Genomic DNA, 15,225 nt, shown 5'->3' with positions numbered 1-15,225 from the left:
CCTGGGGAGTGGGGAAAGGAATCCTAAACTGATTAGAAGTGAGTCTGTCTTTGCGAGAGGCTGACCTAAGATGTGCGTGCATTGGGCCTGGAAACTTCAATGTGGTAGGCAAAGGTTAGCCGAAGGTGATTAGCTTTGTGGAAATTGATACCTCACCTGTTGTCCATCACCCCTGAAAGATGACCTTGCTTCATGATGTTACTGTGAGTTTAGCCTAAGCAATAAATCTCAAATGCCCAGAATTTCATAAAGTTTCTCTGGAAAGAAAATTGGCATTCCCTCAGAGCTATGATCTATGGGCATAAAGGGATGATGAATCTTGTCTTCCTTGTGATTAAGATACAACTTAGCTTCTCCCTTGTCAAAAAATGCTAATTCTAACTGGATCTACCCTTCAGGAGAAAGGTCCAGAGAAGATACTGCTAGGGTGGAAATAATTTCCTTTGTTCTTGAGGGGGAAGGCAGGGGAGAGAGGCAGTGCTGCAGGTGTTACTCATGGGGTCATTTATCTTTGGCTTAAAGCAGATTTTAATTTTCTAGATCTTTTTGCTCTAGTTTGGAATGTTTCCTTTTGACTGCTAACCTCTGTGGAAATAGCATTCCAACAATTGATTCTGCTGCAGTGGTTTATTTTACTGCCCTCAGGTAACCAGCCTATGCCCTGGGTCTTAAGCTCCTTAATGTCATTTAACTTACCCATTCTAATAGCTGTGTATATGCTCATCCCTAAATCACAGTTGTACTAGCTTACTATATCTAGCTGTCTCCTTATTCTTCAACCCATCCTCCTTTCCCCTGCCCCATCACCCCCCACCCTGGAAGGTGACAGGCATTACAGCATGCCTGAAAAGTTTAAATTCTGCTAATGGGCCAGAGGAAGGGAAGTGTGTGCCCTGCCACCTACTATTTTACTTCCTATGGAGGAGGAATGGTCAGATGATGGGTACCATGTGAGACTTTAGACCCAAGCCAATGTCTTATCCAAGAATAAAACAAAACAACCCTAGTTCCTTACACAGTGGGGGAAGGAAGTGGTACAGGCACACTTCACGGACCCTTCTGTGAAGACATGCTGGTGCCAAGGAAACTGGGAGAGTAAATGCAGACTACAAAGAAGGAGGATTTGCCTTTGTGGTGCATGCATCCTGTGGTGTCAGACATGCTGGCCGTGGGCCACAGCTGACTATTAGGTGGTTGTGTGTGGCTAGGTGGCTTTTCAGAATAATGTGACTAGTTCAGAACTGGTTGGACACAACAGCATGTGAGCCTAACACATCAAGCAGTAAGTACATCCACCAACATGCAAGGAGAGAGCCTGGCCCATACAGGAGATTGAGTTAAAAGGAGGAGAGTTGGCAGGAAGACACAGAAAAAGGTGCTGCTGATTTGAGTTAGACTTAAATTAACTGGCTCTTTCTTCTAATTCTGTCAGTTCTGGGATTTGTTTTCATAATCCCTTCTAAAACTAGGAAGGGGAGGAGAGGAAGAAAATCAATGTACACTGTGTTTACTACATGCTGCTGGCAAAAGCTATTACACAGGGGTTGGAGAATTACCTGTACTGTGTAGAGTGCTTTGTTAGTACAAAGCATGGTACCAATGCAAACTGAGCCTCAGTGGCCCTACAGTGTAGGTAAGTGTCCCTGTTTCATGAGGGGAGGTGGTCTGATTCTCCTCCCCAGTGTTCTGACTCAGTTGGGGATTCATTCAATGGCATCTTGTACTTTACACCAATGTAAAAGAGAGAAATTGGGCTGTTAAACACCTGATTGTCAGAAGTGCTGAGCTCTTTTGGAAATTCAGGGTGTGTACACTGCCTCAAAGCACCTGGCACTGGCTGACTCAAGCTTGCAGGGCTACAGAACTGCACTCTAGATCTTGGGGCTAGACACAGAACCTGGCCTATGGGATTCCATGGGGCGGGGGGGAAGTCCTTCATGGCATCTTTGTTCTGGGACAGGGTCTGTCCCATGAGCCCTGGGCACATTTGTCTGTGCTTGAATTTCCTTCTTAGCTAGGTCTGTCTGTTTCCTTTCTAGCACATTCCTTTGCCTCCAAAAGGGATGTCATCTTTCCCTGTCTGGCTGACTCTGAAGGGAGAAAGAAGGAAAATTAACCCTCACTGGCTTTCCAGTGGGGAAAGCCAGGCCCATGATAAGCTCTTTCAGAAATCCCCTACCAATACTCAGTGGTAGTCACCTAGTGGCTCAGCACACAGTCCTTCCCCTCTGTTACCAACATGACACTTGGCATTCTGGCTGAGGCCGGCCCATGCAGACACGCCATGGCCTTTCCTGCAGCTCTGCCAAAGTGCCTCAGGCTTTGCCAACACAGCCTCAAGTGCTGTTTGAGTTGTGCTGAGCCATGTGGTGTTTGCTATTGTGTCCACTAGGGATCAGCTTGTGACCACACGACTCTCACTTCCGCCTAGTCAAAGAAAAGGCTGATGCTGCCTCTCCTGCCATCCATCATGCTCTTCTTATAGGTGCATTACTAAAGATTAGAATGACTCTTTCCTGCCTACCTCTGTTTCTCTTAGTAACCAGGTAACACAGTGGCAGAGCCCTTACTAGTGTAGGCTACTATTTAACCAAGACCATCTGAAAGAGACTATCTACCTGCAAACAGCATGGCTGAACTCAGTACTGGAAAAAACTTCCAAGGCTTTTTCGATGACTATTGAGTAAAACATTGTGGCTATAACCTAAATATGAACAGAACTCATCCTCAGGTAATTCTATCCCCTTCACAAAATGCATTTTTTTAAAATAAATAATGCCTTTATGCATTCAGTTTGTCTAGCCTCTTTACTGCCGGTTTCTGTAAGATATCTAGTAGTACATACATAAAAGTAATTCCCTCCCCCAAAGGAAAATATTGATCATAAATGCTGAAATTTTAATAGCTTTTGCTTTTCAGTGAGTGAAAGATACAAAGATGATCTAGCAATCATTTTGTTCATGAAATGTCTTCCTCATGTTAGGATGAAGCACTTTATATAGAAAGGTAATAAGATGCATAAAATGTATTCCCAAATAAAATGACATGCATGAGAAAAACATGTTAACACTGTTTGAAATTATCTGAAAATAGTGCTGCTTTAAGCTATTTTTTGGTTTTATTATTTACAGAGAAGTTTTGTTGGACTCTCATTTGACTCAGCAAAGCCATCTTCTGAAGAAAGAGGTAATTAAAGTATAATTATGTGGCTTGGTAAAGAAAGTGGAAATAGATACATTTTTCTTATCCAACTACTGTAAAATACAAGTAACATTTTACAGTTTCTTTTCTTTCCCTAATGATAGGGAAATAGTCAAACTTATAAACCTGGTGGATAGATGCTGCCTTTTGCTGATCTGGAAATAGTATGTTATTTGGTACATAGTACTGCAAGCAACATCTTGTAGCAATGGAACCTTTTTATTAAGGAATAGACTGATGAAAAATGGTTAAATATCATGCAAATTCTTCACTTGTCTCAAATGACCTATGTCCTACACTCATCTGGCTGACTTCTGCCAACTTCAACCATTGTTGTTTATTGTCTATTTAAAAATAAAAAAAATGTGAATAGCATTAAAATTCAGTAGGAAACATTTGCAAATCAGGAATCACTGGCCCTTCATTGCTATTGTTCTCACAGAAGTACCATTGCTTGCAATCATTATACTTCATATTTGTAAACACTTCAGTGTCATAAACACACATTCTATTTTCACAAGCTCATGATTTTCTGAAACATTTGCCTTCAGAGCTAATCAGTTCTCTGTATACTCTATATAAAGGTGAATATGTGTTTGAAATGGGCCAAAATCTCAGCATCAGTGGCACAAAACCCATGCTTTCCTTCATGTTGGTACCACACTGAGCACAAGAGGCACTGGACAAATTGCTAATGAAAGGCAAACACTATTGCAGATAAACTCTTAAGGTCAGAGAAAATATTAAGGTGGTACATGCATTTGGACTGATGCATTATGATAGTCTTTAATTTTGTGACTATTTCTCAAACAATACACTGAAATCAGTTGTTTTCCCCAATTCCTTTAGAAACTTGTGATTCTACAGCAATGTGACTTTGTAGACACAATATAGATATATAAGGGAACAGTGTTAAGAGTTTGGGCTTTAACTTTCACATTTCCTGACTTTTGGGCACTTAACTGTGCAAACTTAAAGTTATAAAAATGCAGTTTCAGCATGTCATTACCTAGGTTTTGGTTTGTTGTTTAATGGTCTATTACAGCTCCCATTTGCTCTCTCTCTCTCTCTCCCCCCCCACCCCCCGCCCCCGGAAATGTAAGTAGTCGGTGTGAGAGTCCACTCTGTAACAATATTAAGGAGTTATTGGCTAGCTCTAGGGCAGAACGTAACGTGCTCGTGGTGAGGGTAGGCATCTCTGTGTCCTGGGGATATCCTGCTCCATTAGGACATAACCATTTTTTTTATACTACATCAGATTAGTGGTTCACCTAGGCCAGTATTCTGTAGTCTGAGAGTGACCTGTGCCACGTGTTTCAGAGGGAATGAACTGACTTGTCATTCAGTCCTGGCTTCTGTCAATCAGAGGGATATGCAGAGCACTGGGTTCAGCGATGGGTAACCCAGACTAGTGAGTGGGCCACATGAGTGTCCCTCCTCCATCTCAGTGGGCCGTGAGAATATTGTAACCAGGACAGTCACCTGAGATAGGGTAATTCTGCTAATTATGCTTGCATAGCTAGAATTTGCAGGGTGTGCTGACTAAACCATAGCAGTGCTTTGAATGCGGTGGAAATGCACAGCTCTCATCATCAGTGTTGTGTGCAATTAGCATGTACCACACTTCATGTGCCCTTGCATTCAGTCCGGGTCACTTTAGTAACACTAGTAGGCAAAAAACTTCGTGGATGGAAACCAGCAGAATCATGGGCAACAGTAAACAAAATGTTTTGTGGGCCATGCACAGAACCTCGATAGGCTGCGTGCAGCCCTCAGGCTGCAGGTTGCCCACCACTGAGTGGGTTACTTCCCTGACTACCTTGACTAATAGCTGTTGAAGGCCTAGCCTCTGTGAATGTATCTATTTTGCAACCCAGTTGCACTTGTGGCTTTCAACATCCCCTGGCAATGAGTTCCACAGGTTGCTGTGCATTGTTTTGTTTGAATCAGCTGCCTGTTAATTTCATTGGATGAGCCCTAGTTCTTATGTGAAGGGCCCAAAATCTTTCTTGAGTGGGAACAGCCAGTTTAGACCCTGTATATTTTTATGGTATTCTGGTTTCCAATGTGCATTATTTTGCATTTTTTCAGCATTGAATTACAGCTGCCATTTTGTTTCCTAGGCACCCAGTTTAGTGAGATCCCTTCATAACTTTATAGTCAGCTTTGGCCTCAACTGTCTTCAGTGATTTTGTATTGCCTGCAAATGCTGCCACTTTACTGTGTCCCCCGCCCCTTTTCCAGATCATTTGAGTACATTGACCAGCCCTGGTTCTTGTACAGATCCCTGGGGTACTCCACTATTTTTCTCTTTCCCTTGATAGGTAGGGTATGAGTTCCCTTTACACAAGACATGTTTGCTCTTCCCCAACATTTTGTATTCACCGATGGCTGATAATACTATTCTTTACTAGAGTTTCACCCAATTTGCTAGGTACCGAAGTGAGGCTTACCAGTCTGTAATTGACAAGATTGATTCTGAAGTCTTTTGTTAAAAGGTCAGCATTCAATTAGCTACTCTCCAGTTATCTGCTACAGAGGCTGATTTTTAAGCATTGGGTTACCTACTGTAGTTTGACATTCTCATATTTGAGTTCCTTAAGACGTCTTGGGTGAATATGGTATGGTCCTGACGACTTTTTATTACGATCTTATCAAAATCACAGTCCAGCTTGGTCAATTTCACGGTCATAGGATTTTAAGAATAATAAATTCCATGATTTCAGCTATTTATACCTCAAATTTCACAGTGTCATAGTTGGAGGGGACCTTACTTCAAAGAAAGCTGTGTGTGAGGTATTGCAAAGTTATTGTAGGAGGGTTGTACTGCTGCTACCCTTACTTCTGCGCTGCTGGTGGTGAGGGTACTGCCTTCAAAGCAGGACAGCTGGAGAACATTAGCTGCTGGCTGGGAGCCCCGCTCTCAAGGCAGAGCCACTGCCAGCAACAGTGTAGACGTAAGGGTGTCATGCTATAATATTAGCACCCTTACTTCTGTGCTGCTGCTGCTATGGTGCTGGGTAAATGAGGCAATAATGTGACTCCCCCTCCCCCAATAACCTTGCAGTTGCCTCTGAACACTGTTTTGGATCACGACACCCAATCTGAGAAATGTTGGTCCCCCTGTGAAATCTGTATCCATATACTGTAAAAGTACACACAAGGCCAGATTTCACGGGGCGGGGGAATGTGGAAGACAGACTGCACGATCCGTGATGCATTTTCCGTGACCAGGAATTTGGTACAGCCTGACTCATTACTACTTAATTTGGCAGTTTGTTCCAAATCCTTCTCTACTGACATCTCAGTCTGGGTCACCTCCTCAGATTTGTCATCTAAGAAGTCCATCTCAGGTGTGGGAATCTCCCTCACACCCTTTGCACTGAAGACTGATGCAAAGAATTCATTGATGTTGAGAGTTTTGCTACCAATTTAAAGGGGCCAAGATTTCTCCTGGCAATCTATTCCTGCCACCAACTTTCTCAGTTATTTAACTCCCCTGTGCTCTAGTTACTGCTGCCTTGCTTTACTTTAGATTTGCAGAGTAATGTCCTTCACCTTTGTAAAGGGCTTTGTGCTACCTGGAGGTAAGATACAGTAGCAACACAAAGTTCTCTTCATTTCACATTACACACAAATCTTCTTGGTATAGTTTTGAATTCAGTCTTTCATTCGGCTCTTGTACATTGTCCTATGTGTGTATTTTTCAGCTTAGTGTCTGTGGTCTGCTGGTACGGATGGCATTACCCAGGAGTGTGTTGTCTGTGTGTTCTCTCTCACTGCCTCTGAACATAATCGGTTATTAAGGGGTGAGACTTTGGAGATATTAGAAGCAGAGTTGAAGTGTAAAATGTTTGAATGTTTTAATTGTTAAGCCTAAATTTGCTCTGAGCTTAACTCCTTTTGTGTTTGTTTCACTACAAAGCTTCTAGGGAACAAGCTGAGTTAGCACTAGACAGCTCTTTGGCGCACAGACCATCCTTTTGTTCTGTGTTTTTGCAGCACTTACCACACCGAGGTTTGTGGTCTGTGACAAGAGTTCTTAGGCAAATAATAAATAAGTAGCGATGAAACCAAACGTTAGGATCAGATGGTCACCGAAAGAACATTCTAAACAGTAACCAACAACGTGAATTCTCAGTTTTAAATTATACTTGCCTGCGTGTGCACTGCTGTTGCTCTCTGCCATAAGATATCCACTCATGTAACGCAACAGATAGTGCGTGATCCATGAAACTAAACAACACTGCTTATGTTTTGAATTTCAAATATTTCCAGGGGCTTTTTTGCTCAAAACAGTTGGGAAAGACTTTGAATACCAAAACAAAGTGAGAATTTTGCAGACTGTTTCCTTGTCACTTGTGAATCCTCTGATGTTAGTTCCCTTTAAAAGGTGGCTGCCAGGAATGCAGGGCGTGTTTGAGCTGTACTCGCAGGTGCCTCTGTGTCTCCATTACTGCACTGCTTGTACTCGGTGTCATAGGTGCCATCGTTGGTTTTGCCATCACATTTGGACTCCCGCCACCCACTCCAGGTCAGCCTGTTTATTTTTTTTTTTCTGCCGAACAAGTCCGTAAATATTTTTACAATGTGCTGCCATTTTTTCAATACGTTAGACACAGATGGTGCCACTTGAAACTTGGAGTCGGGGTAGGGGAAGAGGAGAGAGATTAATTTGCTCCAAACTCTTAGTGACAAGCAGCGTGCCAATGGGGGAGGGACAGCGCAAAGGGGGCAGTTGCCCGAGGGCCCAGACTTCCAAAGGGGCATTGCTCTCCAGCTGCTTAGGCTGCCAAGGTGGCAGCAGCAGCGGCCAGAGCTCCAAGCCCCTTTAAAAGGCCGTGGCAGCGCTGTGCCACAGCTCTATGTGTGGCGCCTGAGGGAGCACCAGCGGATGCGGGGCAGGACTGACTGCTGTAAGCCCCAACCATTCCACTCTTTGTCCTGGCCCCTTCTGGGGTGTGGAGCCTCCCGCAACCTGCCTCTGCCACAGTGGCTGGTGGCCCCACTGGTAATGAGCACTACATGGAATGTAGCTTTGTCCTTGGAGCTTCAGTAGGATTGTTGTGAATCTCCACAAGTTGAACCTCTCTAGTCTGGCACTCTCTTGTCTGGCAACATCCATAATCTGGCACGATTTTAGTCAGCCAGACAATTTATCCTGGGTGTGGCCAAGTTTCCCGTGGTCCCATAAAGTTTGTTTACAGCCTCCAGTCCTGTGCTGTTATGTACCTGTAATTTACCCTTAAATGTCTTCCAAGAGCCCAGTTAGCAGTAGAAGTGTTGGTAATGCTGCTAGACAATATTGATATGTTGTGCTTCAGCAAATTCTTTGGTTCAGCACCAGTCAGGTCTGGAGGTTGCTGGACTGGAGAGGTTCAACCTGTAGGATGTTGTTTAGTTGGCATAATCCAATTTTAATATTTATGCCTCTATGGTATTAGGGCATGTTAGGTGATAGGGTCCGGGTATTGATGGATCATTGGTCATTTCCAGGATGGCATCTGAATTCCTCAAGTTTCTAAAAAATCTCTTTGGTCTGGTCCATGTGCTCTTGGTGAATGTGGAAGTATCTGTTAGATCTGGTGACTAGGTGACAAGTGTGACAAATTGGGATGGGGGTTGGAGTTTTTAGGTGCCTATGTAATGTAAGACAAAGTCCAGAATATCAGGACTGTCCCTATAAAATCAGGATGTCCCCAGTCAGAACAATCAGTATCTGAGCTCCTTTATCTCCTGACTTCCTTTCCAGTGAATCGTTTCTGTGTGACTTCGGGTAACCAGACTGGCTTTTTGTGTGATGACAGAGTGACTTGCCTGACTGCCAGTCAGATCTGCAACAGAATCAGAGAGTGTGTTAATGGAGAGGATGAGCAGGAGGAATTATGTAGTAAGCATTCTTTTTAACATCTCCTCCCTATGCTGGTTTCTCCAGCCTCCCTGTGTATGCTCTTCACACGCCCTTGTTTCCTCACGCTTTAACTCGAGGCTCCATACTCAAGCACAGAACCCAGCTGCTGCGTGGCTGCTGTTCAAGGCTGCACTGGGTGTCTGAAGAATCAGAAACAGAAGAATCCATGTCGCTTTGTTTGCACTTGTGAGCTTTAGCCATGAAACCTCCCTCCTCCTTTGATGAAGTTATTTATAATATGATTAAATGGCCCTCGTGGACAGAGTATCATGTTTCCACAAGGAAGATTAGGCTTTGATTTATGGTTCAATCAGCAACAGAACAGATGGTCTGGTTGTAGCATTGGACTGGGACCCAGGGGATCTGGGATATGCCCTGGCTCTGCTGCAAACTTTGCAGATTTTGGGCAAATCACTTAACCTCTCAATATTTCAGTTTTCCCCATATTTAAATAGGGAATAAGAACACTGTCCTCCATCTACTGCAGGGGAATCAATTTATTTTTCAAGTGCTTTGATATCCTCACACGGAAGGAAAAAATAGAAGTGTACCACAAGAGCTCATAATTTCTCTCTTGGACTTTATATTGATATCCAGTTGTTGAGGGAAGTTAGAACATTTCACTATCTTCAGGTGTCTCCTTTTGTAGATGATTTGCCCAGGAACCTTCCAGGATACTTGATCTTCCGCTGCAGTAACCCTGTATACTGGATCTATGCTGACATGAAGTGTAACGGTGCGAATGACTGTGGAGACTGTTCTGATGAGAAGGGGACCTGTAAGTCAGCCATCTTTTTTGACAATGTATACAATAGTTAAAGGGCTTGGTGCTTGTAAAAGATGGTGAACTGATAAAACAGAGACTGATGTATTCCTTTTTCTTGCAAAATAGATCAACAATGGGCCATGTAGACTAGGGGGTGGGTGGGCTGCATAAGTAGCTCTTATTCATTTCAGTGGGCCAGAAGACTGTTTGTTTGTAATCAAGATGGTCTCTTAGGATAGGGTAGTTTTTTAACTGCACTTGTGCACCTAGAATTGTGTCAACTGAACTGTAATAGTGCATTGATTGCCTGTAGAGGGAGTGCACAGGTCACACAATCAATATTGTGTGCAATGAGCACACACCACATTTCACATCACTTTGCTTTATATGTGTGTGTCATCTTAGTAATACTGGCAGGAAAAAAAAACTAGACAGAAGCCAGCAGAATCTAGCGACCCTGCACGTGGACAACAACAAACAAAATGTCTTGTGGGCCACACATAGAACCCCAGTGGGCTGTATGTGACCTACAGGCGGCAGGCTGCCCACCACTGAAATAGATAGAACGTAAGTAACAACAGTGCATACTTCCTCATATCATCCTACAAAGGTACTTCAACCTTGACCTGGAAAGGCCATCTCTAGGGTGAACCTGTTGTTCAGACTCTGACCTGCTCAGTCCTTGGTCTCTTTGCTGAAACAGTCAGCACACATACAGATGTGATGGTTTTGTTATGCCGACATCTGTTCAATGGACATTGGATTGTCACAACCAATTTAATTTCATATAAGCTGCCAAGCAGACATCTGATGCTAATAACTCTTGATCACTACCAACTTGGGTGACATTCAGACTAACGACCTAGTGGTGAAAGCTTCATAGCCCATTGCCAATCTCCTGAGCCATTCAATCTCTGGTGTACACTGTTTTTAGATTGATTTTTGTCTCAAATAATTACTGTACCCAGCAGTAAAAATTCCAGATTAATAGACAATCCACATGGATGTGGACAGCAGCTTACTAGTACCAACTGGAATTTAGCACACCTAAAAAAGGTCATATTTTAAAATTGAAGCTAAAGGTTGGGGCTTGCAAAACAGTCTTGGAAAAGTAAGCATGTCTTCTACCGAAATTAAGGGCATTGTGTGTTTGAATGGCCTAGACTGTTTTGAAAATCTCAGCCACAACAAGCAGACCTGAACTGATGCATACCAGCAGCTAGAATAATTTCAGATGCATAGATAGTAACAGTAATGTGTTATGAGTGTTGACTGGCTGCTCCTCTCACTGGTAGCTAACTGTCCCTGAGGGTCCCCTTTACATGTTCCCTCACTAACTGCTGCCTCTAAGAAATTAGGTGGCTGTTTTAAGCTTAAATATTCTGGTACTGAATGAAAACTTTTCCTGTGCATTTTCAGTGAAGCGAGAGTTCAGCTCTGCCAATGTAAAGCCTAAAACTTACTGCAGAAGAGTTAATGGTCGCTATGTTTTTCTTCTAAACCCTAGTGGCTAACTGCCCCCCCTGCAGAACTCAGTGGTGGAGCTGCACACCAGTGTTCTATGAGTACTGCACCTGCATTCCCAGGACCCTCTGCCGAGACCGAATCCAGCACTGCTCAGACTGGTCTGATGAATATGTCTGCAACAGATGAAGTAACTGGCCTGTGCCTCCAGGGCATGGCCTGACTCTCACCAGTTAGTCTTTTCCTCCTCCTGCTTTAACAGCCTGAGTTTAAGCTTTTGTCTGAAAATGACAAGGCATAAACTGTGCAACAGCACTGAAAGGAGGTGTGCTATAACAGACTGAACACAGAGCTGGAAGCCAGGAATGGCGCAGTTCTAATCTTGTGTCTGCTGCTAACTTGTTGTGCAATCATGGGTAAGTCACTCACTTTGCTGTATCTTGGTTTTCTCATCTGTAAAAGTGGGTAATACTGCTCTACCTCCCAGGGCATATTGGCAATTAATTAGCCACCACCTTTAAAGTACTCTGACATCATGTTAAAACTGATCTTTGGGCTGAATATGCAAATCTACAAGGAAAAGAGGGAAGTTGGAGTGGATTGGGACTCTATTGTTTTTCTTTTCTTTTTATAGACAAAAGACAGACGAATAGATTATTTATCAGCTAAAATAATAATGAAGACCAGTAAGTGATCTCATACTCTTTGGTCTTGGTAACAGCAGTCTTTGCTAATTGATCTCTAATCTGTTAGCATGAAAGTAAAGGAGGAAAAATTTCTTGAGTCTTTTATACTGCTAAACTATATGAAAACAGGTTGCAAACACTCGCTGCTGTCCACCTATTTAAAAAAATCACATTAAATATCCTTTGAAATGTTATTGGATCTACTTCTTTTCTGCAGAGGAGGTAAATGTGAAAATGAGGGAGAATTTTTAAATAAAGCTTTTGCAAATAAATGATATAAAAAGGCTAGCTGGATTCTTCAATTAGTTTGTTACTGTGAGAGAAGGAGGCACCATTTATTAACGCTACTATGCAGTTTGTGTTGTTGAACCCCCTTTTGTAACAGATTCTAAAGTCATTTCTCCAGAGGTGTGAGTAAGGCCCAGTCACTCCTCCCATAATGCAATATTGGAGGCTGGAGGACAGTGGACAGGATGCAAGAATGCAGGGCCACTCCAAAAAGCGGTGAGGAAACTGTCCTTAAATGACAGAATAAAAAGAGACAGAGACAATTAAAACACTAATCAACACATTAGCTCAAGAGTAGAACCAGGTGCAGGAAATAGGTGGGAAGAAGAGCACATCAGAGTGATCTCCTTCCTCTCCTCTCGAGTGCATACAGGCGTAAGGAATTATATCTTGTAGATAAGGGGCAGGGTATATATAAACCACATGAGGTTTACAAGCAGAGTCTCTAAGAACTCTGAGCACAGAGGAGGTAACCTGTGACAGAGAGAGAGTGAGTCTTTCTTTTGTACTCTGGTACAGCTGACGTAGGCCTTGTGAGAGGGTTTGAAATATACTTAATCTTTTAGGAGGGTATAGTTGTGGTGCAGCAATTTTCTACTTTAAGACAACCACGGGATTAACCTGCTGCTATATCATTCATATCTGGAAGTATAAAAGTGAGAAAATAAACATTTCAATAGCAGCCCTTAGAGAAATAGGCCACAGAAAAATCAGGTGGCCCATCTGTTTCTGAGTGGTTGTTTAGTGGCACAGAACCCATTATCTGTTCACACATGAATGAAATAGCTGTAGCAGGGTAAGTGCTTGAGACTTTCAACAAAGTCTGAGGTTTATGCAGGTGGTTTCCACAGGAATTAGAGCCCCAATCCCTTTAGGCTGCTTTGAAAATGTCAGCCAGTGTATTTGTGTGTATGGGGTGTTATACTTGAACAAACCACTGCTTGTTAATAAACAGAATCAATGGGTTTATAACCCAGAAATAAGGATCAGTCAGTATTCCCCCTAGTCCCAATATTACTCCAGTTCTTACATCAGTCCATTTCTTTTTTCTGTGGTTTGTGAATTCTAAAACTATGGGTGTTGCTATGATTTGTGTACCTGCAGAATGTTGATTGTTGTTTGTTACTGGGATACAGCAGTCGATCTGAAACATCCTTTGTGAAACAGCTATAATGTTTTCTGACTCATGCTTTTATCTTGAATGACACAGTACATTTCTATGCAATGGAAGAGCTACTGTAGCAACCTTTAAAGCTGTATTTGATAACCTTCCCTTCCCTGTTGGCAGAAAATGCTGCAGTGTATTTAATGCACCAACTAAGAGGCGACATGTTTATAAACCATTAGTTGAGTAAGTAAACATTTTCACTTGGGAGCTTAAGAATTCTAGTGCAAGATCAGAACGTTAATCGGAGATTCCTAGTTGTTTGAAGACTAATGGCAGATTAATGGGATCTGAAACACAAAACTACCCACCTTAACACTTCAGTAAAGCTGATATTGGGTTGGTAAATTAAGCCTTGTTCTAATCATTATGAATCATTTGTGCTCCTCATACTAAATCAGGGAGCGTTTTGTGGCAGTCTACAGGGAATAATATTTGCAGAACATTTCTTTAAGTGAGAAGGATGTGGAAATAACACTGCTGACCCTTCACTCCTGCATATGACCAATATCCAGCTCTCTTTGAACCAGTGGAAGTGGGATCAGGTTCCATATAGGCTCTAATGTGCTAGGCGAGGAGTCAGCAACCTTTCTGAGGCAGAGTGCTGAAATTTGACCTTTTGACCTATGTACAGTCCAAGAGCTGGTGGTACCTTTTAGTCACTAATAGTCCTATTTACAACAGCTTCATTAATACATAAATGAAGATGCAGAGCTTTGCTGTTTAGGTTGTGGTTGGTAGCATTAGCTGGTCTCTTGTTAATCCACAGGCTTTGAGCAAGCTCCTGACTACATGGGGGAAAAGGGGTGTGGCTGAGCTCCCCCCTCACATACCAACAAAAATTGGCTTGCATGCCACTTTGGGTTTGCTGACTCCCGTCCTAGCCTTGGACTATGACAGAATATAAGTAGTACCTTTGCACAAAACAGAGAGACCCTCTTTTAGCATGTGTGCTACATGCCTCAGGATGGCATGTGAACAGAATTCATCACTGAATTTGGTTCCCTGGTTGGATCAGTGGCTTCCCTAACTTGGGCTGAGGTACTGACTGATATTGCCAGGGGAACTCTGATCCATACCCTGCAGAGAGTCCTTGAGAAAGCCAGGTGGTGGTTGGCTCTCTCTGGGATGTCACATATATGTAAATCTGCTTTGTTTTTACAATCCTTTCCTTTGTGGTGACACAACAGCAGATATGTCAGTAGAACCAGAAACAGACAATATGGGGTATATCTTCCTGTCTTTTTGGCAGATTGACATAAAGACACATCCACTCACCTCCAAAACAAAGAAACTTACAAATTCCAAGGACGCACTTATTTTGTGTCTCTAGCTGACACTTCTGAGTCAAACCAGGGGGCTGAAAAAGTTACCACAGGGATCGAAGAAACAAAATGATGAAAAATTTTGGCCTTAATATTCACATCACAGTTTTCAGCATTTATTAGCAATTCTGGATGCCTGAACTTTTAGGTGCCCAACTTGAAGGTGCTAAGTTAGCTACTCACAATCACTACTGAAATTCTAAGATTCTGTGTTCATAGGATGGCTAAATCTCCAGGCAACTAGCTAAGAAGTTACACTAGATTTAGAAGAAGTGGGTCTGTCCCACGAAAACTCATCACCTAATAAATTATTTTGTTGGTCTTTAAAGTGCTACTGGACTGCTTTTTTGTTTTGATAGTATATAGCCTAGCACAGCTTTCTCTCTGTTACTATTCAACATGCTTAGACTTCGAAGCTG

The 15,225-nt window shown here is 42.6% G+C and overlaps 1 protein-coding gene across 1 annotated transcript; it reads left to right on the top strand.

Annotated features, from left to right (window-relative positions):
• The first annotated feature begins 2,710 nt into the window (after positions 1-2,710).
• Positions 2,711-14,312, top strand: LDLRAD1 (low density lipoprotein receptor class A domain containing 1). Its single transcript, XM_075003245.1, has 6 exons — positions 2,711-2,731; positions 3,132-3,186; positions 7,595-7,735; positions 8,954-9,091; positions 9,762-9,890; positions 11,386-14,312. The coding sequence occupies exons 1-6, from the start codon at positions 2,711-2,713 to the stop codon at positions 11,529-11,531; spliced, it is 630 nt and encodes a 209-aa protein (XP_074859346.1). The 3' UTR covers positions 11,532-14,312.
• The last annotated feature ends 913 nt before the right edge of the window (positions 14,313-15,225 follow it).

This window comes from Carettochelys insculpta, chromosome 9 (genome assembly GCF_033958435.1).
Source record: "Carettochelys insculpta isolate YL-2023 chromosome 9, ASM3395843v1, whole genome shotgun sequence".
Lineage (NCBI taxonomy): Eukaryota > Metazoa > Chordata > Testudines > Carettochelyidae > Carettochelys > Carettochelys insculpta.
The sequence above is the reverse complement of the archived record's forward strand: the minus strand, read 5'-3'. Positions and strand labels throughout refer to the sequence as shown.

Excerpts from the sequence above, each read along its gene's own strand:
- LDLRAD1 (XM_075003245.1), top strand. The coding sequence starts at position 2,711 with ATGAACAGAACTCATCCTCAG. Across the intron at positions 2,732-3,131 it reads TGAACAGAACTCATCCTCAG|AGAAGTTTTGTTGGACTCTC; the intron begins GTAATTCTATCC and ends TATTATTTACAG. Across the intron at positions 7,736-8,953 it reads ACTCCCGCCACCCACTCCAG|TGAATCGTTTCTGTGTGACT; the intron begins GTCAGCCTGTTT and ends CTTCCTTTCCAG.